Raw genomic sequence first — 26842 nt, forward strand, 5'->3', positions numbered from 1 at the left:
AAAGGCTCACACAAAGGCACAACATCTAGCTAGGCGGCAAGACTCAGGTGATCTTGTTCTAGCCACATATCTGAACTATCACTGCTGTCACCCAATTAGCAGTGGTAGTATTCAGTTTACCCCTCTCTATCTCCATCTGCCCATTTATCTTTAACAGTTTTGGCAAAGCCAGGCTACTGAACCTATCTAAAGATGAAGAAAAGCAAAGAGAAATGGGATTACTGAGGATGTCATTTATATTGGGGACCAAAGCGATGTTATTATTCTTTTACACAAGGAGTGATAAAATTGTGGTTCTGCATCATACCAGAGTATTTTATGAAGATATTGACCATCTATGACACCTACAAATATTTGACTATAACAAAGGCAGAGTTTCTATCATATTTGCCAGCATTAATAGTGGCTTTGGTTACTGTGCTACAAGGGTTGATGGCAGTGAGGAAGTTGATTACTATGATGTTTGGGAAAGGCAAAACTGATAAAGATGATATAATAGCCATGATGAAGGAACAGTTGAGGTTGATGATTGAGACTAACAACAGAATAAGATTGGGGCAAGATCTAGATAGACATACTATAATGCAATTAGAAATCATCGAGGGCATGTATAAACCAAAGGACAAACAGACTCCCAAAGTGAAAATGACAGATGCTAGTACACAAACAGACAATGAGACAGGGACAGCTACACAAATGGAAGATGGAGCAATGGTACCTGCTACCGTGACCTTGCTACCAATAACTGACCAAATGCAATTTAGGGCTGATGGGGAGGCAGTGAACATGAAGACGTATAAGGCGTTCACAGCCTAGGATTTGGAGGTGTTGAAAAGAAGATTCCCCAAATTCTTTCTGTCCCCTTACAAGGCAACTAAGGAACTGAAACGGACATTTAGCTTGTTTAACCTATCATATGCAGACATGGAATTTATTCTCGATGAATTTTTTAATGCTAGTGAGAAGACAAGGTTTATAGATGAGACTAGGAACAATGCCAACTTGGTAGACTGGCCAAGAGATCATTCAGCAATAGATTTAAGTTCTCCTGCTAATATGAGAGATTTAATAAAGTGCAGAACAGATCTATTGGAGGCAGTAAAAATTCATGGAAAAAGGCCAAATGGCTGGAATAAATTTGAAAGGATGAGGCAAACTGAGGATGAGCACCCGAGTTTGTTCCTAGACAGGTTGATGGAAAACTCTGAAAATCTCCTAGGTTTCAATAGGGACCAGGCAGATGAAGCATTACCCCATATAAAGAGACAGTTCATAAAGGGAACTAGTGTGCCTATTCAAGTGTATTTTAGGCAAAGTTGTCCTCAATGGGAGGAGTTGTCATTGGAAGAAATCAGGAAACATGCCACATACATTTATGAGTCTAAGCAGAAAGAACAACAGATTAGACATGAGCTGGACTCAGAAAAAGACAGGACAATTCAGGAGTTAAAATGAGAATTGAAGAATGCACGGAGAGAACGAGACAGAGAAGAGTTTAAAAATTATGCCTTACAAATCACCAAAAATAGAGAATTCAGACCAAAAAATAATTTTTATAATCAGAAAAATCCAATAATTCAATTCCTATATGTTTCTTATGCAATAAGGCAGGCCACCTGATAAAACAATGTAGATTCAGGAAACAAATTGATTTTAATAAGGATAGGACTGATTCTTATAAGAAAACTTATGTCAACAGTAATTGGGCAAGCAAATCTCAAAAATCACAAGTTTGTTGCCAACATGATTGTAAAAAATCAGATAAGCCATCTCTAGGTGAAATGGAAAAATATTTGAAATTAGGAGAAAGACCAAGAAGTCCACAATGAAGGTTAATCTGTAATACATACCATCCAAGAGAGACAGATAGTGACAGCAAAAAGCTCAAAGGAAAGAATGAGGCTAAGATACTGATGATGGACAGTGTTGAGGGAAATCAATATACCACATTAGAGCTAGCTATGTTGGACAATGTGAGTAGCTTGGGGAACAGACTGTGTAAAATTACCAAGCCTTGAGAGCAGTGCTTTGCCAGAGAGAAAGATGTAACTTCACCTAGTTTAACACCTGATATCAAAATGGAGGATGAGAGAGAAACAATGTTTCAGACTCAAACCTCTAGCTCAGACAGCAGCATAACAATAGAAAAAGGGATACATTTCTGTCTAAACCCCGAGGCTGAGAGTTTCAAGCCTAGAAACAATGTAGCGAGTGTGATTTCAAAGCGGCCAGCAAGAGAGAATTTTAAAAAAATTGGATGACACTTTGAAAACGTGGTTTACAGAGGCATGTTTACCCATGAATACCTACAGCTTAGAAAATACCACACACACAGGGCTGAGACCTCAAGTCTTGGTGAGAGGGGAGGAAAATACATCTAATCCTGTCCCTGGAACCATGATTGGAGACTTACAATGCCCTGGAGTGGTGGGAGAAACTGACAAAATTCAAACTGTGGTCCAAGAGAAGCCATTTTGTACTCTAGGCTCTGAAGACAAGCAGCCGGGGGTGGGGGAAGAATCAGATATCAGAGAGGAACTGCACATGGAGGCAGACATTTTCCAGGAAGTGAACTCATCATTAGACTACCATATATCTCCTAAGAGAGAGGCATTAGAGTCTGAAACCATTACTACCCTGCCACTAAAGGAAGAGAAACAGATAACAATAAAGAACCATTGATCACAATCCAAATCAATTTGAGAATATATAAATGGGATTATTGATACAGGAGCAGATATAAGTTGTTTGAAGAATCTCCCTAGAGATTGTGAGATGCTTGGATCAGTCATAGGAAAAGGAGCATCAGGCATACCCCAAACTGCACCAAAATTTCAGCCAAAAATGGTGACGTTGGGAGCTATAGAATTGTATCATCAATTCTTGTTATTAACATCATGCCCAAACAATCTCATAGGTAGAAATATCTTATGTAAATTAGCTGCAACTATCTATTGCGAGCCAAATGGGGAACTATATTTGCATCTTCCTAAGGGGTCATTGAAACATCATCCCAACCTGTGCTTAGATAGGATAGCAGAAGATCACACAATCTTACTATTGGATCAAGACAGCATCTACAAGATTCCAGATACGCTACCCACAGGAGTCTGGGCAGATAGTTCCTCAGATGTGGGTAGGATCCTATCTGCTAAGCCAGTGAAGATAAAGGTGAAAGGAGGAATGTCACCACCTAGAATTCCTCAATTTAAATTAAACAAAGTGGCAGTGGCAGGAACAAAACCAATAATTCAAAGCCTATTAGATCAAGGCATACTAGTACATGGGTTTTCAGAATTTAATACTCCTATCTTACCAATAAAGAAGGCAAAGTTATATGCTAATGGTAACACCCAGTGGAGAATGGTACAAGATCTTAGGGCAATAAATGCATATGTGGAACAAATCCATGCAGTTATTCCAAGTCCATCACAAATAATTGCAGGAATTACACCAAACTCAAAATGGTACACCGTCATTGATCTTTCCAATGCATACTTTAGTATCCCAATCCACAAGGACAGCCAAAGATTATTTGCTTTCACCTGGGAAAATAAGACTTTAAGATGGAGTCGTCTTCCACAGGGGTTCAAAAATAGCGCGACCATCTTCTGTCAAATATTGCAAAAAGATCTTGAATCCATATCATTCACTGCAAGCAAATTGGTGCATTATGTAGATAACATCCTGCTAATGTCACCAACTGGGGATATCTGTCAAAGAGATAGCATTCTTCTCGTAGAAGAACTATATAGGAGAGGACATAAAATTTCCAGAAATAAAGTTCAGTGGGTCAAAGAGAAAATTGAGTTTTTAGGTTTCACACTGCAAGGTGGAACTAGGAGTATATCAAAAAAGAGAATCAAAGATATACAAAGACTCAGCTTACCTAAGACCAAAAAGCAGTTAAGAGCAATAATTGGTATGACCAGCTTCTGTAGACAGTGGATTCCTGGGTTTTCTCTAATATCAAAACTTTTAATATAGTTAACCAGGAAAGACATCAAAGAACCACTGAAGCTGACAAAAGAACACAAGCATGCCATTGAGAAGCTAAAGACAGCAATTCTATCTTCTCCTGCATTAGGCATTCCAGACCACAACAAAACTTTTCATTTGTTTATCCATGAGGATAAAGGAGTTGCCTGTGCAGTGCTCACACAATACTTAGGAAGCAACTTGCAACCCATTGCCTATTACAGTTCTACTCTCAATCCAGTTATCCAAGGAATGGTTTCCTGTTTAAAGATTATTGCTACTGCGGCTCTGATGGTTAGGAAGAGTTCGAAGCTAGTCCTGGGAGGGGAGCTAAAATTGTATTCTCAGCACCAAATTGAAACCACGCTGAGGAATGCAAGTCTGCAAGCTTTTATATCACAACGTCTCTCTCAGTACCAAGCAATTTTGTTAACAAATAAGAACTTGACCTTCCATAAATGTAAAACCATTAATCCAGCAACTCTTATCCCTAAATTACCACTAGAAGGGGATAGCCTTCACAGTTGTAGTGATACACTAGAAATAGTGCAAAAGGCTAGAGAAGATGTATCTGATATTCCTATGGAAGAAGCCGACCTTACACTTTTCTGTGATGGCTCGAGTTATCAGCATAATGGACAAAGAGTTTCAGGAGCAGCAGTCACTACCCAAAATGATACCCTATGGTATGCAGCACTTGGACCAGGCATCTCGGCTCAAGGAGCAGAAATCGTTGCATTAACACAAGCTCTCCAGATTGCTAAAAACAAAGCTGTGAATGTTTTTACAGACTCGAGATATGCATTTTCAGTTGTGCATTCATCTGGAGAAATTTGGAAGAAAAGAGAGTTCATAACTTCAAATGGGAAAGCAAAAGCATATGGGAAACTGATAAGCGAACTGTTAGAGGCCATACAGTTACCATCAAAGTTATCTGTCATTCACTGCAGAGCACATCAAAAGTTAATGGGACCACTACAGAGAGGCAATTACAGAGCTGACATCAGTGTGAAGTTTGCAGCCAGATTTGGACCAAAAGCTGTATTTCACTTAGCCTTAGTGGATAAAGATGAACTACTACAAGATTATTCACAAAAGGAAGTGGAATATTGGCAGAAAAACCTTGGAGCCAATCTAGTGAATGGAGTATGGATGTCCATCTCTGGAAAACCATTTTGCCAAAATTACTGAACCATACTGCTTGTGCAGCAGTTCACAGAAAAGGCCATTATGGAGTTTTAGGAATTGTGGATACAATTCGCAAAAGCTGGATAGCTATAGGTGTGACAACAGAAGCCAAACGTGCATGTGATGGTTGTATAGTATGCCAACAATATAACAAGGCTATAATTAAGACCAAAGCCTATGGAGGAAAACCACTAGCGTTCACACCATTTGAGTGCTTGCAAATAGATTATGTCATAATACCAAGATGTCAAAATTATAGGTACATACTCATGATAGTGGACAAGCTGACTAAATGGCATTCCCAGCCAAGAAAAGTGATGCAGCTTTCGTACCAAAGATGCTACTGAGGGAGATAATTCCAAGATTCTCTATTCCTGCAGTAATATCGTCTGACTCTGGTAGTCATTTTGTAAACTCTATTTTAAAGCAAATCTACCAGGTGTTAGGAATTAAGAGACACCTATGTTCCATCTATCGACCTCAGTCATCAGGAGCTGTGGAATGAACCAATCAATCTTTGAAATCATGATTGGGAAGCTGTGTACAGAAAGTCATCTTAAATGGCCAGATGTCTTACCTATGGCACTTTTCTACTTAAGAAGTCAGCCTAATAGTGAAACACACTTGTCACCATTTGAACTATTGTACGGACAGCAACCGTGGGTAGGAAAAGCTCCATGAGACACTAATTACCTATCACATCTAGGAATTGAGTGCAAAATCTATGAGTATGCCACCTTATTGAAAGAGAGATTAGATGAATTACAAAAGTTATCCTTAATACAGCAAAGAGTTCCACTTGACTTTAGCCTACATGATTATCAACCTGGAGATAAAGTCTATATCAGAAATTTCACAAGAAGATCAGTGTTAGAACCAAAATGGTATGGACCACATCAAATAATCCTAGCTACACCTACCTCTGTAAAAATCAAGGGAAAGGAGGTGTGGTATCACTATACCCACTTAAAGAAAGACCTCAGTAAAGCCAAGACCTCATCAAGCATGCAGCCTCAAACACAACAAACAGAATCTGACTTAGAGATAGAACCTCAAAGCAAAAGATCATACTTAAAAACAAAGCCTCAAACAGGAAAACATCAAGAAACAGATCAATATCAAGAACCTGACACTCAAATCATTGATTTAGATCTCACAAATGCCTCATTCATTCATAAAGATCAACAGTTAAACCTATCAGAAATCAGCAGTGGTGAAGAAGAAGAAACTGAAGATTAGACTAAGCATTATATATTACATCAAAGACAAGTACAAACACAAAATCTCATAAGAAGAAATTTTGTGGCAACACAAACTTTAACATGACATCACACAGTCACACGTTGGTTCCTGATCCAGGGGATTCTTCAATCAAGTCGACAACAGACAAGATGGGTATCCAGCAAAGGAGAAGAGAGATGAGATCCCAAAGATTCCAGAGTTCCAGAGACATCAGGACATCAGGACCAGCGCAAGGACAACAGGAGACATTGCACTAACAGACTGTACAAGGACCTGAACTGTGACAACACCTGTGACTTGGACATCATCACCGGGAGAATCACAAGGAGAGAAGATCAGCAAATGAAGATTAGGTTTGAATTGGTGCAAGGTTTTCACATTCAGACACTAATCACAAGGGAAATGCACAAACTAGAATGCATGCAATAGAACATAAGCTGATTGACAGAGAGATTCTGAAGAAGAAGGTGAGTATAAACCCAAACAGTAAATGTTAGATCATAAGTCCAACACATAGTCACAATAAAGTCACATCACATATACATAATGTAAATAAATGTATATAGTTGAAAATAAACTATAGTGACCCAAATGAGCAAGAGAACTAAGATTCCTTGCAAGGTCTAAAGTACTCATTTCATAGGAACATCACATGAAAACCTTGTACATATGTAATATTTTTACTAACATGTATAGCATAAGTCTACTAACCCGTAGGGAAAGAGTACATGCAGGGAAGTTCAATTCTAGCTAGCACAGGGTCAGTGTAAAATAGTTATAAATGTTCAAATAGAATTGTAAAGGTATGTTAGACAAACATTGTATACTGTAGTTTAGTCAGGGATGAAACTAATTGACTAACACATTAAATATAGTATAAGAATTACTGACAAACTAATCTTTCTAACCATAGATTAGGGAATAGAAATATTAGAATTTATTGTGAATTAGGAATGTTACTTGAAGTTAGTATTAGAAATATAAACAAAGTTATTGCAAATTTCATTAATTTAAAGAAATAACATAGATAATTATTCTTAAATGTTCTGATAATGTTTACATGTTATATTTATGTTCAAATGATGCGTTTATGAAAATGTTGTATTCAAATCCCACACTTTCCCAGAAAAAAACCTATCCTAAACCCCTTGTCATTAGCTTTAGGCTAGATAGATAGATAGGGCATTAGATAAGATAGGATTTATTATTTTGGGGAAGGGTAGTTTATGGGATAGGAACACATAGTTAAGAATAGTATAGAGTAGGGATCATCCACGGACAAGATCAGCTGGAAATTTACAGGTTGAAATTTCCAAAAACAAAACGGCATTCATGTTATATTGAAACTCTGGGAGCTGAGAGTCTCACCCTTGATTGACAGGTGAGGACCGTTGAACATCAGAATGTTCCCAGAGGCCATGGGGAAAGGGGAGAAAGCGGTTGGCCAGGGGGGTATAAATCCCCTGGCAGCCCTGGCTTTTGGTTCCTTTCATTTCCCTTGGACCTGAGATCTGTGGACCCTGGTCTATTGGGATTTGTGACTTGCTTGGTTCAACCTTGCAAGAACTCCTGTCTTGTGCCTGATTAAGATTGCCAACCTGTACCCAGACCATCAATCTTCTTATTCTACTGTCCCCTAGATATTTAGGAACTCAAACATCTTTAGTTATCTCGGTATCCCAGGGCCTGGGAGGGATCCGGGAAGTGGGCAGGAGAAGAAGAGGGTGGAAAGGGTGGTTCCTGAAGGCTGTAGAAAGGCATTATATCTGGCAAGAAGAAGAAGCTGAAGACATCGAACAACAGCTTGCTTGCTCTGGTTTGGCTGTGGCCAGGCTGAGCCAGAGGAGCTAGATTAAGCCAGAATCACTCACTTGCCTGCAGCTCTGAGGGATTACTATTATCAAATTAGTTTAGGGTTTCCCAATTCCTCTCCCCATTTCCTAATATTCCTTCTTTGCTAGAATTATAGATAAAGCTATTCAAGTACCTTCCTGGAGTGGTTGTTTCATCACTTCGCTGGGAAGGGAGCAACGCAGTCAGATAAACGTGTCCAAGGCTAATAGAGCCCAATAACCATCATTAATCAACCCCAGGTGGGACCTGAAGGGGCTACCCATCTACTGACCTGAAGGATCCTACCTGGGCACTATTATAAAGGAGGGAGGTGGTACAACATCAAGCTAGGTGGCAAGACTCAGGTGATCTTGTTCTAGCCACATATCTGAACTATCACTGCTGTCACCCAATTAGCAGTGGTAGTATTCAGTTTACCCCTCTCTATCTCCATCTGCCCATTTTATATATATAACACTATCATCTCCCCCATTAGCCTGGGAGCACCTAGAGGGATTGGCGCTGGGCCTGGCATACCATAGGCTCTTCATAAACTTTTGCCAACTGACCTAAGTCTGGGCAGCTTTCAGCCCAAAAGGTCACCCGAGTCTGTTAGGCCCATCCAGCCCTAAATGAGCAGAGACTCCACAAGGGCAGGAGGATACGGGATGCAAGAGAACCCTCAGACTTGGGGTTCCGTCCTCGCCCTCCTCCGACCCTTTGCACATTGATTCACCATCCCCAGCCCATACCAGCCATCCCGGAGAATATCCTGAGGGCCTCTCGGGTGGGGCCGGATGCTGGCCAAGGGTCAGCCACAGTCTCTGCTCTCTAGGAGCCCCCTGGACATCCCCTCCCCACCTACACACTGGCATTTGCCTTCAGCACCAGAGAGCCTGCCAGGGGCTTCTCTCTGGCTCACCTCCCGCAGGGCACTGGGCATCGAGACCTGGGTCTGGGGGGGGGGGAGCAGCAGTGACTTCTGGGATGACCCTGCTGGGCTCCATGCCCCACGGGCACTGCTGAGGCGGGCACATCATCATTCCCACCTTGGACACCATGTGTCCCCATAATGGTCCTCACAAAAGGTTTCTCTTTGCAAAAAAGCCCACAAATACCCAGAGACCCTTCAGGTCAGCCTTACCTGGCAGCTTGAGGAGTCCCCTGAGGTGTCACCCACACCCCCTTCCACGCAACAAGCCTGACCATCAGGCATTGCTTGGGACCTCCAGAGAGGGTAAGGCAACCCATCCCGCTCTGGGCCAAATCCAGTGTTGGGCATTGCTTCGCGGCGTGTCTCTGTGCCACCCACCCTCGCGTCCTCATTCTCTCCTGTGGGCCCCTTCAAAGATCTTCAGATGCCCCACGGTGCCACCCCCCCCAGGAGAGCTGGCCCCTTTTTAGGCCCCAGCAGAAGGTGTGTCCCTGGGCTTGGGGGCCAACAGTGACCCCACCTACCTCAAGGGGTGCCCTGAACACAGTGCCAGGCCCCAGCTCCAGGCTGGGGGCATGAGCTCTGCCTGCCTTCTCCGGGGCAGATCAGACAGATTTCCACCCAGAGAGGATGCTAAGACCAGGGGGGTTCAGGGAGGCACCCCCAGAGCTGGGCTTCAGAGACCACGATGGGGTAGGGGAATGCTGGCCAAGGACAGTCCTACAGAGAGCCAGGGTCCCCATTTGGGCCCAAGAGACACCCAGCAGGATGGCACCCCACAGTACCAGCCCCCTGCAGGGCTCCCAAGGGACAGAAAGGCTCTCCCAGGAGATTCTGTCAGATGGAGCCCCTGAAGCCTAGGATGATCCAAAAGCGGGCCGCCCCCAGGCCTGGTTCTGGGAGTCCGTGGCACCAAGGGCCAAGGCCTGTTTTCTGCCCAAAAGCACTCACGTGAAGCTGCAGGATGCTGAAGCTCGACTTCACGGGGCACAGCTCCCAGGTCTCATTCTCCAGGAACATCCTCAGCTCGTCCAGGCGTGTCCTGAAAAAGACAAAGTCCATTGTCCCGCAGGCACGAGGCGGCCCAAGGCCAGGGCGCCAGGATGGCCTCGTCCTTCGTGGCCGCTGGCCCTGCCCGCCTGGGCCTACTGGGGAGCGCCTGGACAGCCAGAGCGAGTACTGACCCCGGGGCTGAGGGGCTTCCAGGCCTTCCCACTCCTGCTTCAGTCCCTGGTGAGACGGGGCAGAAAGGCAGGGCCCTGAAACAGCTTGTGAAGAGGCAGGTTAGGACAACGAGCACCTGATACCCAGGCCAGCCTCCTGCCCACTGGACTCTGAGCCTCACTGACAACAAAAGGAAAAGACCATTTTGTGATCCAGAAACAAGTCTGGTTAGAGACACGCCAAGACGCAGCCGTTAACAGATGCACGAGGAGTTCAGTTCCTACAGCGACAGAAGCCGCCGCCGCCTCGCTGGCACCCGGAGCTCTCACCTGTGGTAGTTCTTGAAGTAGTTGATGCTCTGCTTTCGGATGGATTCCTGCAAAACTTCAGACTTGCTGCCACAAAACTCTTCCCCAACTTGCATCAGCCTGTGGAAAGAAGCGCAATTTCAGCAAGCATCTAAGCACCACAGATTTAGGGAAAGCCTCCGAACGGATGACAGGCAGGAATGGAAGTGGGAACTGCACAGCCCACCGTCCATTAGAAAAAGTCTTGGCTCTGCAGGTCCGGAAACAAACTGATTAAGCACCTCCCTACTAGAAATCAGGCATGGCATTCAAAGAGGCAGCAAGGGCAGGATGCCAAGAAGAATCTTTTCAAGTAATAAGGAAGGAAGGAGGGGAGAGGCACTTAAAAAAAAAAAAAAACCTTACCTTCTGTCTTAGTATCAGTTTTAAGACAAAAGAAGAGTGGCAAGATCTGGGCAACTGGGGTTGAATGATTTGTCTAAGGTCATACAGCTAGAAGGATTATCTTAGAAGGCTATCTGGGGACAGAGTTGAACCCAGGTTGTCCTAACTCTAGGCCTGGGGCTCTATCCACCGAACCACCTAGCTGCCCCAAGTGGTTAGACTTTTTACAATGTTTCGTTTTAACGTCCATTTTCTTTAGATGTTTCCTGGACCTCTAGGTCAAGATGCAGAAGCCAGCAGAGGCTGGGACTGGAAAGCAGGCTTAAGTGCCAGTGACCTACAGGGATGTGATAATGTCCGTAAAAGCTGACTAGATTATTTAAGGGAATAGGAGAGGAGAAGAAGACATGGGGCAGAGCCTGGGGGACCCCTTATAGCACTAACTCCCCAGTGAGATGAACTTCATCTGGAGTTTGTTCTTCTTGGCATCCTGCCCTTGCTGCCTCTTTGAATGCCATGCCTGATTTCTAGTATCTCTGGGCTGCTATCTTCTCTAGTCTCTTGAAACATAATGGTCAGCTGCTGCTTCTTCACAGGTTTCGGGAAGCCACATAATTCTTGAGTCTTCTTTATTCGACTTCTCTTCCAGAACTGTCCCTTTTGGGGCAATTTCTCTCCTTCCAGTGTTCCTTCTCTATTTCTGCCTGCCAGAACCACAATTCTCAGGATGAAACCTTGAAAGACTTGCAGGAGTAGATGCAGAGCAGAATGAATAGAGCTTGGAGAACAACTCCAACGGTGACAACAGAGCTGAAAAAACAAGCCTGAGAGCCATAAGAACTCTGATCCATGAATGACCAGGAATGGAATAGGCTGCCCACTTCCTGATGGTGAGTATAGCACAAGTCATGTTTTTAGGCATGGCCAACATAGGGATTTGTTTAGCCCAAATATGTGTATGTCACAAGGATTGGGGTTTTCGTTTGTTTTTCCCCAATAGAGGGGAGGGAGAAACAGATTTTTGTATGTTTTTTTAATTTTTATAATAATGTTTTCTTTAGTCAATTCTTCTTTTCATTAAATCTGCTACTGAGAGTAAATTCTAGTCATTTGTTTTTAGGGTTTGTGAAGATAGAATTAACTCTCCCTTTATCTATTTTTAGTTAATCAAATCAAGAACTTAAGGTACCCTTACTTAGTGGCTAGCTAACCATTAGGTAAGAGAGCTCACAAGTCACTTACTAGTTCACACCCTTTTAACTCAATCGGTCAGGAACTTGTGAAGAGTTTACACCCTCAGAGAACTGGAGGTGGATCCCACAGACTGCCCCCTGGGCAGTGCTAGGCAATTTGGAAGTTATGATTGGTTCCCCTGAAGTGGGAGAAAGGCAGGAAGTGACACAGAAAAAGGACTATAAAAGGCGAGTCCAAGGAGAAGATTCATTCATTCATTCATTCCTTGGCTCTTTGAGGAGGAGACTCTTCTGGGAGATTCTGCATGATTCTGTGCTAGAGGCTTTCTGGGTGGATGACTGGAACTGAAAGAAGAGGCTTACACTGGTGAGACCCATACTGAAGAGTTTAGCAGACTTCCATGTGGAGATTGGGACCTGAGGCAGCTTTTGTCGGAGTTGAGCTGGATTTCTTCGGGTTGTCAATTACAGGGTATTTAGCTAGGAAATATTTTCTACTTCCCTCTTACATTTCTCTCTTTTGCTGTATTTATATTAAACTATTAAGAGCTACTAACAGATTTCTTTGACTTAAGAAGTTAATTATTTTTATAAACGGCGACCACAATCTCACTTTTATAACTCTCATATTTAGTCAAAACCTAATTTAAATATTACAGGTATAAAGCCGAGGCCTTCTCAAGTCCTCTCAAAAATCTTCAGGACCTCTCTATTGCCTCTAGGACAAAAAAAGTACCCAACACGGTAGACTGAAACACCACTGTAAGGGGGCCCTCGACCAGGTGTTTCCCATGTGCACCTCAAAATCACTCAAGACACTTCAGGAATTCTGCTGGAAATTCATGATTATTAGTACCAAGCAAGAAATAAAAAGGGAGACCAGGTTTGCCAGATGTGATCCCCACTGATAAACAGGGAGTCCAGCATAGAGTCCAACTGAGGCCAGACTCCTTCAAGATCGTGAGACTCCTGATGTTTGATGCTGGCAAGTCATTATCACATGAGGCCCAGAACCCTGCAGACACTCCAAAAGGAGGTCACAGACACACTCGCTGTACAGAAAACCCCAGTTCTATGCAGATTGCCTCTCCTAGAGGCCCTAACATTAAGTGGGCTAGATTGCCTGCAGGGCCCACCCTTCGGGATATCCACTGGGGATGGACACTGAGAACTGAGGGTGAGTAAAGCTCTTAAGAGAGCCTCCAGGGAGAGGGCAGGAGGCTGACCCAGGAAACTACCAGTGCCTGAAAAATCCTCAGTGCTCTCCAAAGAACAACCCACTTCCTAATGTTTAATGTCATTTTCCCTTTTTTATTCTTAATACTAAAAGGGCATTTCCATGATGAACTAGACAACTGCACCTGAAACTGAATGTCGAGCCCCAAGTTTTTCCAACTGTAGACTCAATCCTCAATGTCAATTTCAAAGCTGCCCCATCCTTTCGCCCCTTCTTTGGTGGGAGGATCGGAGCCCCATCGCCCCCCAAATCCCACCCACACCAATGAAAAACAAACCAACCAAATTTGTAACCAATAACCAGAACAAATCTGCAGACACACGGCTCCTTCCGCCCCTCCATCCTGCCACACTCTCAGGCCATGTGGTCAATCACTGGGCTGACCGGAGCTCCCGAGTCCTTTTAAATTGTCTTTGCAAAGCTGTGGTCACTGTAGGCTTTGTTCTCCTGGCACTGCTCAGCTCCCTGGGCATCAGGAGTTGTCCCTTGGTCGTCCTCAGAGCCTACAGCACTCCATCACCTGCCCGGCAGATGGGCACCCCGCCCCCTCCCCCCCCCCCCCCGTTGTCGAGTGCTCGTACACCACAAACAGGGCTGCCACAGACATCTGCTCATGTGATTCCTCCTCTCCTCTCTCGCCTCAGGGTGCCATGCTGAGTCAAATAGTAGGCAGAGAGGGGGAAAGACACCTTTCTCGCCTTATGGCTCTTCTGGTTGTGCTCTATATTGTGTGTACATATACAGACACGTGCACACATGGGAGGGCATGTATGTATGTATGTATGTATGACAGAAGGAGACGGCCTCTAAAGGATGGATACAGAGACACACATCCACTCTCGGGGAGCCTGGCCTGGTCAGACCCCCTGAGCAGGCTAACACACAGGGAAATGGCATGAAGGAGGCCATCCTTCAGGGCCCCAAACCACCACGGCTGTGGGGCAGCAAGAGCGAAGGCCAGTGGCCTCTAGCCATTGTGGCCCGATGGTGGCCTCACTGTCCCCCGGCCCTGGAGGACCTCGTGCAGTCAGTTCCTGGCATGGGAGCCAGCCTGGTCCCTCGCTTACGGAGGACCCCAACTTCCATCCCCTCCGCCCCGATGTACCTGCTGATTATGTCCAGGACAAAGATGAAGTCATCATACTTGAACGTCGACATGTCCGTCCCAAACAGGTAGGTTTTCACCTTGAGCTGGACGTCCTGTGAGACAAGACATCTTCCCGTGGGTTCCCCCAGCCCAGAACATCAGACTGGCGGGGAGGTCTGGGAGAGGGGCTGCTGCTGGGGGTGCTCTGAGACACAGCCGTAGGCGTGTGGGCACCAGGCACGCGTGTATGCGTTCCTGTCTCACCAGCCGGCGTGGAACATAGTCTTCCCCCCACTCCCTCCCTCTAGCAACCTATTCGCAGGGGAGAACGCTGAGAAAGGGCCCAAACACAGAACAGACTTCAGGCTTCTCCAAGGCCAAGGGGGGTCCGATCTAACCCCAACCCTCCGGCCCGGCCCTCAAACAGCACGAAGAGCAGAGGAACAAGGTTCAGGGGAAGCGACAGGCCCGAACGATGCAGCCATTCCCCCCTTGGAAGTTCAGGAAGTCCGTGTCCATGGATCCCACGAGGGGCTTCACGGTGGTCATCAGCCACAGGGCACTGGGGTCAGAGGAGGCCTCCCATCCTCCCCGGCCACCATCCTCTGAATCCCCGAGTCTCACCTCATGTCTGTCCCCCCACACACACACCAGCCCCAAACCCAAACCCCTGCAGCTACCTCATCCACCTGGCACTGTGCCCAACCTCCCCCAGAGGGGCACGGCTCTGCAGCGGGCATCTCGGGGAAGTGGGATGTCAGCAGAAAAAGACGTCCTCGGAGGCCCACGCAGTGCCCCCACTAGTGCAGCAGTGCCAGGGCCACACTCCGAAGGTTTTGTAAAACAAGAGAATCCCCCAAAAGAGGAGACCTCGCAATGCCCAAAAGCTCCGGGGAAGCCTCTCCTCTCGGAACACGGATACAAGATGGCGGCAAATGAACGAAGCCCAAAGGAGAGATTCCCGAGGAGCATCCTCAGACCGCCATCTCTTCTCCTTCCATTCAGAAAACGTCTAAAGCAACGATGCTCGAAGGAGGGGCCCAGCCATTCCAGAAAGAGAGGCCAAAGCTCTTGCGGGGCTGTCCAGAATGGCGGGAGCCACACTCCCAGGCCCGCCTGACCGGGGCTCCCGTCTACACTCAGCTCTACCAGGGTCAGGGGCTCAGCCTGTGCAGGAGGAGCCGGGGCCTTGGGGTGGAGAGGGCTGCTCAGGGCACTCACTCAGGGAAAACCAGACTCTGCGGTTCTCGGGCGCAAGTGTCCCAGCTGGCCCCCTGGAATCCCACCCATGCACGTGTGCGTGTGTGCGTGTGTGTGTGCGCGCGCACGAGCTCATGCAAGTGTGTGGCTGAGTGAGGAGCAAGCACCTGGTGAATGTGGGTGTGGGTGTGCACATGTGCCCCTGGTAACGTGGCAGAAGCCAGTGAGGCTGCCAGATGCCCAGCCCTGGTCAAGAGCTCCCTCTCCAGCCCCCGACAAAGAAATCTCTCTCCCTCTCCCTCCGTCTGTCTGTCTGTCTATCTGTCTCTCTCTCCCCCGTCACTCTCTCTCCTCTCACCATCTGTCTCCTCTCTGTCTCTATGTGTGTTTTTGTGTCTCTCCCCTCCACCTCTGTCTCTGTCTCTGTCTCTGTCTCTCTCTCTCTCTCTCTCTCACACACACACACACACACACATACACACACACTCTCACACACACACGCACACACGGGGGTCAATGCTGACCCTTCCTCCCACTGTGGCACACCAACCTGCCAGATCCGGGACAGTCCGTGTTCCAGCTTCTTCTTCACATAGCTGCGGTCAAAATTGCTCTCCTCAGACCCCGTCGCGCCACTCCCTTCTGGAACGAGAAGACGTGACGGGCTCCAGGTGGGCTCACACCAGCGGGAGCCGAGGGCGACGCCCCCGTCTTTTGGGACGACGACTCTCCCGGGGCTCTCGCTGCTCACTGGGCTGTCCTCTACAGAGAAGCTGTGCGATAAAGTAACGAAGTGGCACCGGCTAAACGCTGGCTAGTGGCCTGTGGCATCTCACCTGACCCCGCCACGACCCGGGAGGCCTGAAAAGGGCCCCTCCCCCAGCCCCTCCAGCCAGTGTCTGGTCAAAGGTCATCCCACTCTCCTTCCGCCAGTGACTCGGGGAGGCGCGCCTCCAACAGGACCCAACAGGACCCAAATTCGTGCCTCGCTCCGTGACTCCCGCCCAGGCCCCCAGCCTCAGTCAGGACCTCCACCTCTTCTCGCCCTGATCCCCTCCTCTCACCGCCAGCTCTGAAGCGATCTGCATCTCCCTCAGTCCCTTCTGCCTGTCCAGCGCCCCAGAGGCCCTCGATAAATGAATGTGGACGGGCGGGCAGATGGACAGACGGACTAGCATCTGGGGTGAACCAGCAATGTGCCCACAAAGGGGCTGGGGGAGAGGGTGGAGAATGAGAGCGTCCTGGCCCGAGCACGTGCCCTAAGGCACAACAAAGGGGGCAGATTCCAAGATCCCGAGGCAAACCCGTCTGGAAAGCCTCCACGAGGCTGGCTGGCGCGGGGCTCGCCCACAGGGCAGCCCTGGCCCTGGTCTGCAGGGGATTTGTGGGGGGGAACGACTGTATTGTCATTTTTTCTTTAAAATAGGAAAAGGAGTCGGAGGGCGAGAGAATGAATTGTGAGCGCCTGAGCAATATGGTGGCATTTAATGGGGACACATTTCTTGGAGACTTTGTATTTGGCGATGGATGGACAGACAGACGGGCAGACGGATGAATGGACAGGCTGGTGTCCTCGAGCTCTGGCAGCTGCTCCCGGGGCAGGACAGCTAGGGCTGAGCAGGCAGACAAAGGGCCCACGCCCCTGGAAGAGGCCAGGGATGACCGCCCTGGCTGAGGAGCTGCCAGGGAGAAGAAGGGCCCATTTACCTTACTCAGCCCCAGGATAGAACCCTACCTTCAGGAGAGTGTGTGGGGGGGGGGGGGGGGGGAGGGGATGTCTGAGATGCCCAGCAAGCCAGAACGTGCAGCACACAGGTGGGCAGATAGCGAGCAGAGGGGGAAGAAGAGGCTCAGCAGGAGACACAGACTCAGGAGATCCTGGCCCAAAGGAAGGAGGTATGCCAGCATGATTTCCTGCTCTCACATGGACGTGGTGGGCAGCCCAGAGGGACTGCGACAAGAGGATGTGGCAATGGAGGTACAGGCTAGAGTCCCAGAGTGAAGGGCCTCGAATGGCAAGCTAGGGAGCTCAAAGTTAAGATGGATGGGAAGTGGGGAAGAGAAGAGGCCAGGGAAAAGGCTAGAAGGGACCTAGGGTGAGTTAGGGAAGAGGAAGTGCTCTGCTGGCAACTAGGAAAAGGGGTCCATGTGGAAACAGACAAGAGGGGCAGCTACAGAGTTCAGTGGATAGAGAGCCAGGCCTGGAGACATGAGGATATGGGTTCAAATCTGGCCTCAGATACTTCCTAGCCATATGACCCTGAGCAAGTCCCTTAACCCTCATTATCTAGCCCATCCTGCTCTTGCCTTCTTGGAACCAATACACAGTACTGATGCTAAGATGGAAGGTGAGGGACCAGTGAGGCCCAGGAAGGAGGTGGGGCCAGAGATCAGTCTCATCTTCTCAGTCAGTGACATGGGGAGAGCCAAGCCTCGTGGAAGACAAGACACTCAATGTGGCCTTTGGCACACCGTCTTCAGGCAGGAGAAGAGCCAGGTAGAAAAGCCCAGTAGGCACCACGGGGAATGAGAAGAAAGGCCATGGGTGCAAGGCTGAGGTGTGAGGTGTAGAAGTGCCAAGGGCAGAACCGAGGGTACCAGCATTCAGTGGCCAGGAGGAAGAGTGGAAAGGGAGGGAGAGAAGAAGCCAACCACAGCAAAAGCCCAGGGGGGGTGAGGCGAGCGGGGGCCCCAAGGCCGAAAGCCATAGAGATGTACAAGGAAGAACTAGCCAAGGGGAGGGACTTCAGGGTCAGGACACTAAGGCAAGGGCAAGGAAAAGGACGAGATACCACAGAGATATCCAGGGAGAAGTGAGGGGCACCAGGGCTAGGTCACGGTGACAAGGCCAAAGTGCCAGCTGCGGTGGAGGAGTTGAGATGGCAGCTGAGTAGCAATGAAAGTCAAAACTGCTCTGACTAGCCTTCCATACCAATACCAAAAAAAGCTCTTCAAAAAGTCAGGAATCCAAATCCAACAACAGGATGGAGTCTGGGGACTCTCTCATTGAATACAACTTGAAAGATAGGCAGAGAAAAATTGATTTTCATGGGATAAGGGGGAACCAGAAGCAAAACGGCAAACAGAGAAATTCTAATCGACCACCCCTCCACCTGCAGCTCTAGGTTCTGTGATTGGATGTAAGCTAACTTCGGGATCCCGAGATGAGGGCTATACCAGCAAAAGAGCATATCAGACCAACCCCTTGAAGTCCCAGGTCACGGTAGCAGCCCACAGTGAGGTCCAGAAGTACATCTGGATGGGCTTTTTCAGGCTACTACTGGCGGTATTAAAGACTTAGCCCCAGGCCAAAGTAGCTAACCCTGCCTAATCCTGCAAACCAGAAAAGGAGAGACAGAATCAGCAAGTAGCTTGCAGAATTCCCAATCGTAGGCCAAAAAAAGGGCTGGGAAAATTAGCAAAGAACAGAAAAAAACACATAACCCTCAAAAACTTCTATGAGGAAAAAGAGCAAAGAGCAGAACCAACAGAAAATAGTGAGATTTAAGAAACTGCAAGAGAAACTTCAAAAAAATGGGAATTGGTCTTACACTCTGGAAGAATTCAAAAATCAAATAAGACATGGAAGAAAAATGGGAAAAAGAAACAAAAGTAATGCAAAAAGAAAATAACAGCTTAAAAAGCAAAATTGGTCAACTGAAAAAGGAGGTACAAAATTCCAGTGAAGAAAAAAGGTGTCATAAAACACAGAATTGACTCACTGGAAAAGAGGCAAAAAAATCCAATGAAGAAAAGAATAATATAAAAAGAAGAATGGGCCAAGTGGAGGTTCAAAAGTCATGGTAGAAATTCAGTCTTTAAAAATTAGAATTGGGCAAAGAGAAGTTAATGACTTCATGAGACACAAAAAAACAATAAAACTAAATCAAAAGAATGAAAAAATAGAAGAAAATATAAAATATTCAATTGAAAAAACAACTGACCTGGAAAATAGATCTAGGAGAAACAATTTAAGAATTATTGGACTACCTGAAAGTCATGACTCAAAAAAGGCTTAGACATCATATTACAATAAATTATCTGAGAAAACTGCCCTGATATTCTTGAAGAGGGAAAAACGGAAACTGAAAGAATCCACAGATGGCCTCCTGCAATAAATCTCCAAATGACAACTCTGAAGAATGATACTGACAAGTTCAAGGGCTCCCAGGCCAAGGAGAAAATACTTCAAACAGCCAGAAAGAAACAATTCAAATATCATGGAGCTGCAGTAAGGATTACATAGGATCTGGCAACCTCCATATTGAAGGACCAGAAGGCTTGGAATATGATATTAGAGAAGGCAAGGGAACTGGGTTGACAACCAAGAATCATCTACCCATCAAAACTGACTATATTGTTTCAGGAGAAAGTATGGTCATTTAATAAAATATAGGATTTCCAATCATTCCTGAAAAAAAGACCAGACTTAAACAGAAAATTTAATGGCCAAATATAAAATTCAAGAAGTTTAAAAGGGTAAACAGGAAAGAGAAAAAATTTAAGGGCTTTAATAAGACCAAATTGTTTATATTCCTCTATGGAAAAATTATATCTGTAAACTCTTAAAAACTGTTGTCATTATCACAAAAATCAAAGGAGAGATTAATAAAATTGAAAATAAAGAACTATTGAACTAATAGATAGGACTAGGAGCTAGTACTCTGAAAAAAAAACAAATAAAATAAAAAACAGGCTAATCTAATAAAAAAAAGAAAGAAGAAAATCAAATTAACAGTATCAAAGATGAAAAGGGCTACCTCAACCTCACCTCTAATGAAGAAGAAATTAAGGTAATCATTAAGAACTATTTTGCCCAATTATATGGCAATAAACATGACAATCTAGGTGAAATGGGTGAATATTTACAAAAATATACATTGCCTAGATTAACAAAAGAGGAAATAAAATATTTAAACAATCCCATCTCAGAAAAAGAAATTGAACAAACCATCAACAAACTCCCTAAGAAAAAATCCCCAGGACCAGATATAATCACAAGTGAATTCTATCAAACATTTAAAGAACAACTAATCCAAATACTATGCATTATTTAACATTTAACATTTATTTGCTTATTTAACAAAATAAGCAAAAGAGTTTTACCAAATTCCGTTTATGACACAAATATGATATTGATTCCAAAGCCAGGCAGACCAAAAACGGAAAAAGAAAACTTCCTTCATGAAAAATCCTTCATGAATATAGATGTAAAAATCTTAAATTCATGAAAAATCCTCCATGAATATAGATGTAAAAATCTTAAATAGAATACTAGCAAAAAGACTCCAGCAAGTCCTCTCAAGGATTATTTATTATGACCAGGTGGGATTTATACCAGGAATGCAAGGATGATTTAAAATTAGGAAAACTATCCATATAATTGAACATATCAACAACCAAGCCAACAGAAATCACATGATTATCTCACACAGATCCAGAAAAAGCCTTTGAAAACTACAACACTCATTCCTATTGAAAACACAAGAAGGTATAGGAATAGAAGGACCTTTCCTAAAAATAATAAACAGTATATACCTAAAACCATCAACAAACATCATATGCAATGGGGATAAATTAGAAGCCTTCCCAATAAGATCAGGAGTGAAACAAGGATGCCCATTGTCACCTCTATTATTTAACATTGAACTAGAAACACTAGCAGTAGCAATTAAAGATGAAAAAGAAATTAAAGGGATCAAAATAGGCAACGGAAAGACTCTTTGCAGATGATATGATGATCTACTTAAAGAATCCCAGAGAATCAACTAAAAGGTTAGTGGAAATAATCAACAACTTTAGCAAAGTTGCAGGACACAAAATAAACCCACATAAATCATCAGCATTTCTATATATTTCCAACACATCACAGCAGGAAGAGTTAGAGAGAGAAATACCATTTAAAATCACTCTAGACAATATAAAAAACTTAGGAATCTATCTGCCAAGACAAACAGAAATTATATGAACACAACTACAAAACACTTTCCACACAAATAAAACTAAATCTAAATAACTGGAAAAACATTAATTGCTCATGGGTAGGACAAGCTAATATAAATGACAATCCTACTCAAATTAATCTACTTATTCAATGCTATACCTATCAAACAACCAAGAAACTTTTTTATAGAATTAGAAAAAATTATGTCAAAGTTCATCTGGAAGAACAAAAGATCAAGAATATCAAGGGAAATAATGGGAAAAAAAAAGGTGAAGGGTAGTGGCCTAGTAGTACCAGATCTTAACCTGATCTATAAAGCAGTGGTCATCAAAACAATATGGTACTGGCTAAGAGGCAGAAGGGACGATCAGTGTAATAGAATAGGGATAAATGACCTCTGCAAGATAGTGTGCGATAAACTCAAAGATCCCAGCTTTTGGAATGATAACTCACTGTTTGACAAAAACTGCTGGGAAAATTGAAAAACAGTATAAGAAGAATCAGGTTTAGATCAACTTCTTATACCCTATACCAAGATACATTCAAAATCAGAAAATGACTTAAATATAAAAAGTAAAATCCTAAATAAATTAGGTGAATATTACATTACATTACAAAATGTAAAATGAATGCTTTTGATTATATCAAATTAAAAAAGGTTTGTCCAAACAGAACCAATGCAACCAAATTTAGAAGGAAAGCAACAAACTGGGGAAAAAAATTTTCTAACAAAACTCTTTCACAAAGGTTTAATTTCCCAAATATATAAGGAACTAAGTCAAATTTACAAAAAAATCAAGCCATTCCCCAATCAACAAATGGTCAAGGGACATGAATAGGCAGTTTTCACATGAAGAAATCAATACTACTGTTGTGAGGGTTTATTTAGCAATTAATTTAGTGATAGTGTTGGACCTAGCAGGAAGGGCTGGAGGATTCCATGATGGAATGAAGGAGCAGGAAGTAGGGCTTGTGCTCTGAGAGAGACTCCATTAGTAGTTGGACATAACTGTTGCTAACCCTGGGAGATCCCAGAGTTAGGGAAAAACTGCATCCAGATTCCCTGGGATCCTGAGAGGTGAAAGCTTTCAGCAAGTGGAAAAGACCTGCAGAGCTGCACCAAGTGGGGAAGTGGTTTGGGATATGGTGGACAGCATCTCAAGTTCACTCTCCCTACCTGGGTACCTTGGATCACCTGGTGGAGTTGGCTCTTGGCATCCTGTAACCATCCTTGGATTATCGTAAGACCCCAAAGCCACCCTCAGGCCCTTTAGCTGAGCTGACCAAACCTGGCTAGAACCAGGTTTGAAGAAGCCTTCCCTGTGACTTCAGTACTGTTCCTTTGGACCCTGCCTGGCTTAGGTCAATAGGATAGCGTAGTTAAGTCCTTCCCTGCCCCTGTGGTTTGCCCTTAGGTTTTCGAGTGTAGAATCCCCTATCCCATCCTTCAATTATTATTTCCCTCAAATAAACTGTTATATACTTTACTTTTGCCTTGTGCTGGTTCCATAGACCCTGGCCTAGGGTGAGCTGGGTGACCGTTGGGCCAACTGCCATTCCTGTGTCAGTTAAAACAGTGAACCCTGGTCTCCCTATCCTGGTTGGTCCTGTCTCTCCTTCAACCCAGTGTGTACCCACAACCCATTTAGTTACATTTTAATAATAATAATTAACATCCCTGTTGCCTCATCATTACACTATCAATAATTATATGAAAAAGTGTTCTAAATCCCTCCTAATTAGAGGAATGCAAATCAAAACAATTCTGAGGTACCACCTCACACCTAGCAGATTGGTCAATATGGAAGTAAAGGAAAATAATAAATGTTGGAGGGGGGTGTGGCAAAATTGGGACACCAATGCACTGCTGGTGGAGTTGTGACCTGATCCAACTATTCTGGAGGGCAATTTGGAATTATGCCCAAAGAGTGATAAAAGCCTGTCTGCCTACCCGCCTGCCCTTTGATCTGGCCATACTACTGCTGGGTTTATACCCCAAAGAGATTATAAGGAAAAAGACTTATACAAAAATATTTATAGCTGTGCTCTTTGTGGGGGCAAAAAATTGGAAAATAAGGGGGTGTCCCTTGATTGGGGAATGGCTGAACACATTGTGGTATCTGATAAGGATGGAATACTATTGTGCTGAAAGGAATAATGAACTGGAGGAATTCCATGTGAACTGGAAAGACCTCCAGGAAATGATGCAGAGTGAAAGGAGCAGAACCAGGAGAACATTGTACACAGAGACGGATACATTGTAGCATGATTGAATGTAACTGATTTTGCTACTAGCAGCAATGCAATGACAGTCCCAAGGGACTTAGGAGAAAGAATGTATCCATACCCAGAGAAAGAACTATGGGAGCAGAAACGCAGAAGAAAAACATATGAATGATCACATGGTTCAATGGAGATATGATTGGGGATGTTGACTGAATGATCACTCTACTGCAAATATTAATAATATGGAAACAGGTTTTGAACAATGATACATGTAAAACCCAGTGGAATTGCTCGTAGGCTCTGGGAGGGGGTTAGGATGAGGGGAGGGAAAGAACATGAATCATCTAACCATGGAAAAATATTCTAAGTTAATTAAAAATATGTTTTAATTTGTTATCATTATCATAGTAGTTAGAAGAAGTACACATGAATAGAGGGTGTGGTAGTAAGCTGTTTAGGATGACATGTCAAAAAAACTAGGAGTGAAAGAGAGGCTTGTACTAAGAGAAATGGGAAGAGAGAAATAAAATGGGATAAATTATATCACATAAAGAAACATGGGGAGGGAGAATACTATAACACTGGAGGGGCAGATAAAGATGGTGACAGGTAATACTCAAACCTTACTCTCATTGGAATTGATTCAGAGAAGGAAGGACAGCCAGATTCTTTGGGGTATCGAATCCTGTCTTATACCCTATAGAGAAGTAGAAGGTGGAGTAAGTGTAGTAGGGAGGGGAATAATACAAGGAAGGGAGAAATTGGGGGAGAGGGTGATTAAAAACCCTATAGAGAATTAGGAGGGGAATAAGAAGGGAGGTGGTGGGAAGAGAAGTAATATAAGGGAAGAGGAAGGGGAAGGAGTGACTAAAAGCAAAACACTGGTGTGGAAGGAAAGAGTGAAAGGAGAAAGCATATGATTAATTGAGGAAATCAAGGTGGAAGGGAATACAAAGATGGTAATCATAACTGCGAATGTAAATGGGAGGAACTCACCCATAAAACAGAAGCAGACAGCAGAGTGGATTACAAACCAGAATTCTATTATATGTTGTTTACAAGAAACACTTTTGAGGCAGGAAGACACACACAGGGTAAAAATAAGAGGCTGGAGCAGAACCTACTGGGCTTCAGCTGAGACAAAAAAAGCAGGAGTAGCAATCAGGATCTCTGACAAAGCCAAAGCAAAAATAGATCTGATTAAACGAGATAAGGAAGGAAATTATATCTTGATAAAAGGCAGTACAGGCAATGGAGAAATATCAGAACTTAACATATATGCAACAAATGGTACAGCATCCAGATTTTTAAAGGAGAAACAAAGGGCGAGATGCCATAGAGACATCCCGAGAGAAGTGAGGGGCCCTGGGGTTGGGTCACTGGGGCCTCCCTTGGGTCAATGAGACAAAGCCAAAGGGCTGGATGCCAACAAGACATGTGGATGGAAGTGAGGGGCCCTTCTGTAAGACAGGAGTCAGGCCCCCTCAGGTTCTCCTTGTGGAATGAGCCAGGTCCACTTTCCTTTCTCTGTGGTCATCTCTGCCTAACAAGGCTCCTGCCTTGGTCTCCAGTCCCAGGAGCTTGGGGGCAGGGCAAGGACAGTATCTACCACTTTCCCAGCTAGCCCTCCCCTTAGAGCTCACCTGGCTCTGGCCCTACTGTCATGGCCTCCCAGGCATCTGAGGGCATGAAGGGAGCCATAAAGTGAGTCTTTTTACGGGGGGGGAGGGGGGGCCTGAATACTTCTGCCCCAGTGAATCACTGCATCTCAGACCCACTTCTCTAAGGAGGCGAGAGGAGGCCATGACAACCAGATTCTCAGGGCACAGCCCTGGTTTGTCGGGACTAAGTGAGTCACCTTTTAGGAGCCAGCCAACAACCTGGGAGTTTTTCATTTCATCTCAAATCAATTCTGGACTGAAAACGTGCTGGCCAGGCTTGCACCTTGCAGCAGACAGCAGGGACTGTCTGTGCCCACTTGTAGGACTCTGGCCCTTCCGTGGGCAGACAGGCACCACCAACAAAATCAAGCCAGGCGGGATGGAATGAAAGGGGCTGACTGAATGGTGGCACACACCACATCCGATGCTGGCTGCCACTTCACAGGGTTGCTGGAGGGGCATGATGGTCCCTCCAGCATAGGATGAACACGACTAGGGGTTCAGGCAACATCTGACTGAGGAATCGCTTCTCCCAGACACTGGCCAGATGCCCTGGCAATGGGAAGCATGGGCAGGTTCTCCTCACGTGTACAAACATGTCAGTAAACCACAAAAGCTAAGCTGCTCTTCTCACATCCCTGGCCCCCCAAATTGGGCAGAAACAGCACGGATTGGGAGGGAGGGGAAGGGGGAGCCCCCTGACAGGGAGATGAAAAGGGAAGAAGAGTGCCTGGCTCCCGCAGAGGCACCCTGCAGTCTCTATGAAGCTCCAAGAGGATGCAGGCAGCAGTGGGCAAGCCCCACCCCTGTGCCCCCACAAAGCCTGATCCCAGGGCAGTGAGCAGAGCAGGGGCTCTCTCAGGAAGCACTCTGTCCTTCTCTACCCACAGCTACTGGCTACAGTGGTTCTGCTCAGTGCAATTCACTCCAAGTGGCCGAGAACTAGGTCAGGGCCCAGAGAACCAGGCGGGCCACTAGGCAAATGTCCCCAGGCCCCAAAGGGCAGCCCAGGAGCCAGGTACTCTGGCCTGCTTCTTCCCCTTCCTTCCCAGGAGCTGAGGTGCTACGGGCTTTGAAAAGGGTAAAGTGGGGCCAGAAGAGGGTCCTACCAGTTGCCCTGGTGATGTCCCCACCGTCATGTGCTTCATGCCATTCCATGGTCCTGTAATAGCTAAGCATGACTTCCCACAGGGCTTTGCAGAGGTCAGCCAAGCATGGAATGTAGCTGTCGGTTGTCACATGCTGCAGGAAGAAAGAAACTCC

The 26842-nt window shown here is 45.3% G+C and overlaps 1 protein-coding gene across 1 annotated transcript in view; it reads right to left on the reverse strand.

Annotated features, from left to right (window-relative positions):
* VPS50 (VPS50 subunit of EARP/GARPII complex) overlaps positions 1 to 26842 on the reverse strand; it is a 69635-nt gene that overhangs the window by 15190 nt on the left and 27603 nt on the right. The window contains exons 13-17 of the mRNA XM_044659008.1: positions 26689 to 26821; positions 16299 to 16390; positions 14567 to 14661; positions 10669 to 10767; positions 10127 to 10217 (exon numbers count right to left, since the gene is read on the reverse strand). Of these exons, the coding sequence (XP_044514943.1) occupies positions 10127 to 10217; positions 10669 to 10767; positions 14567 to 14661; positions 16299 to 16390; positions 26689 to 26821 (510 nt within the window). The remainder of the gene's footprint in view (positions 1 to 10126; positions 10218 to 10668; positions 10768 to 14566; positions 14662 to 16298; positions 16391 to 26688; positions 26822 to 26842) is intronic.

Source organism: Gracilinanus agilis, chromosome 1, assembly GCF_016433145.1.
Source record: "Gracilinanus agilis isolate LMUSP501 chromosome 1, AgileGrace, whole genome shotgun sequence".
Taxonomy (NCBI): Eukaryota; Metazoa; Chordata; class Mammalia; order Didelphimorphia; family Didelphidae; genus Gracilinanus; species Gracilinanus agilis.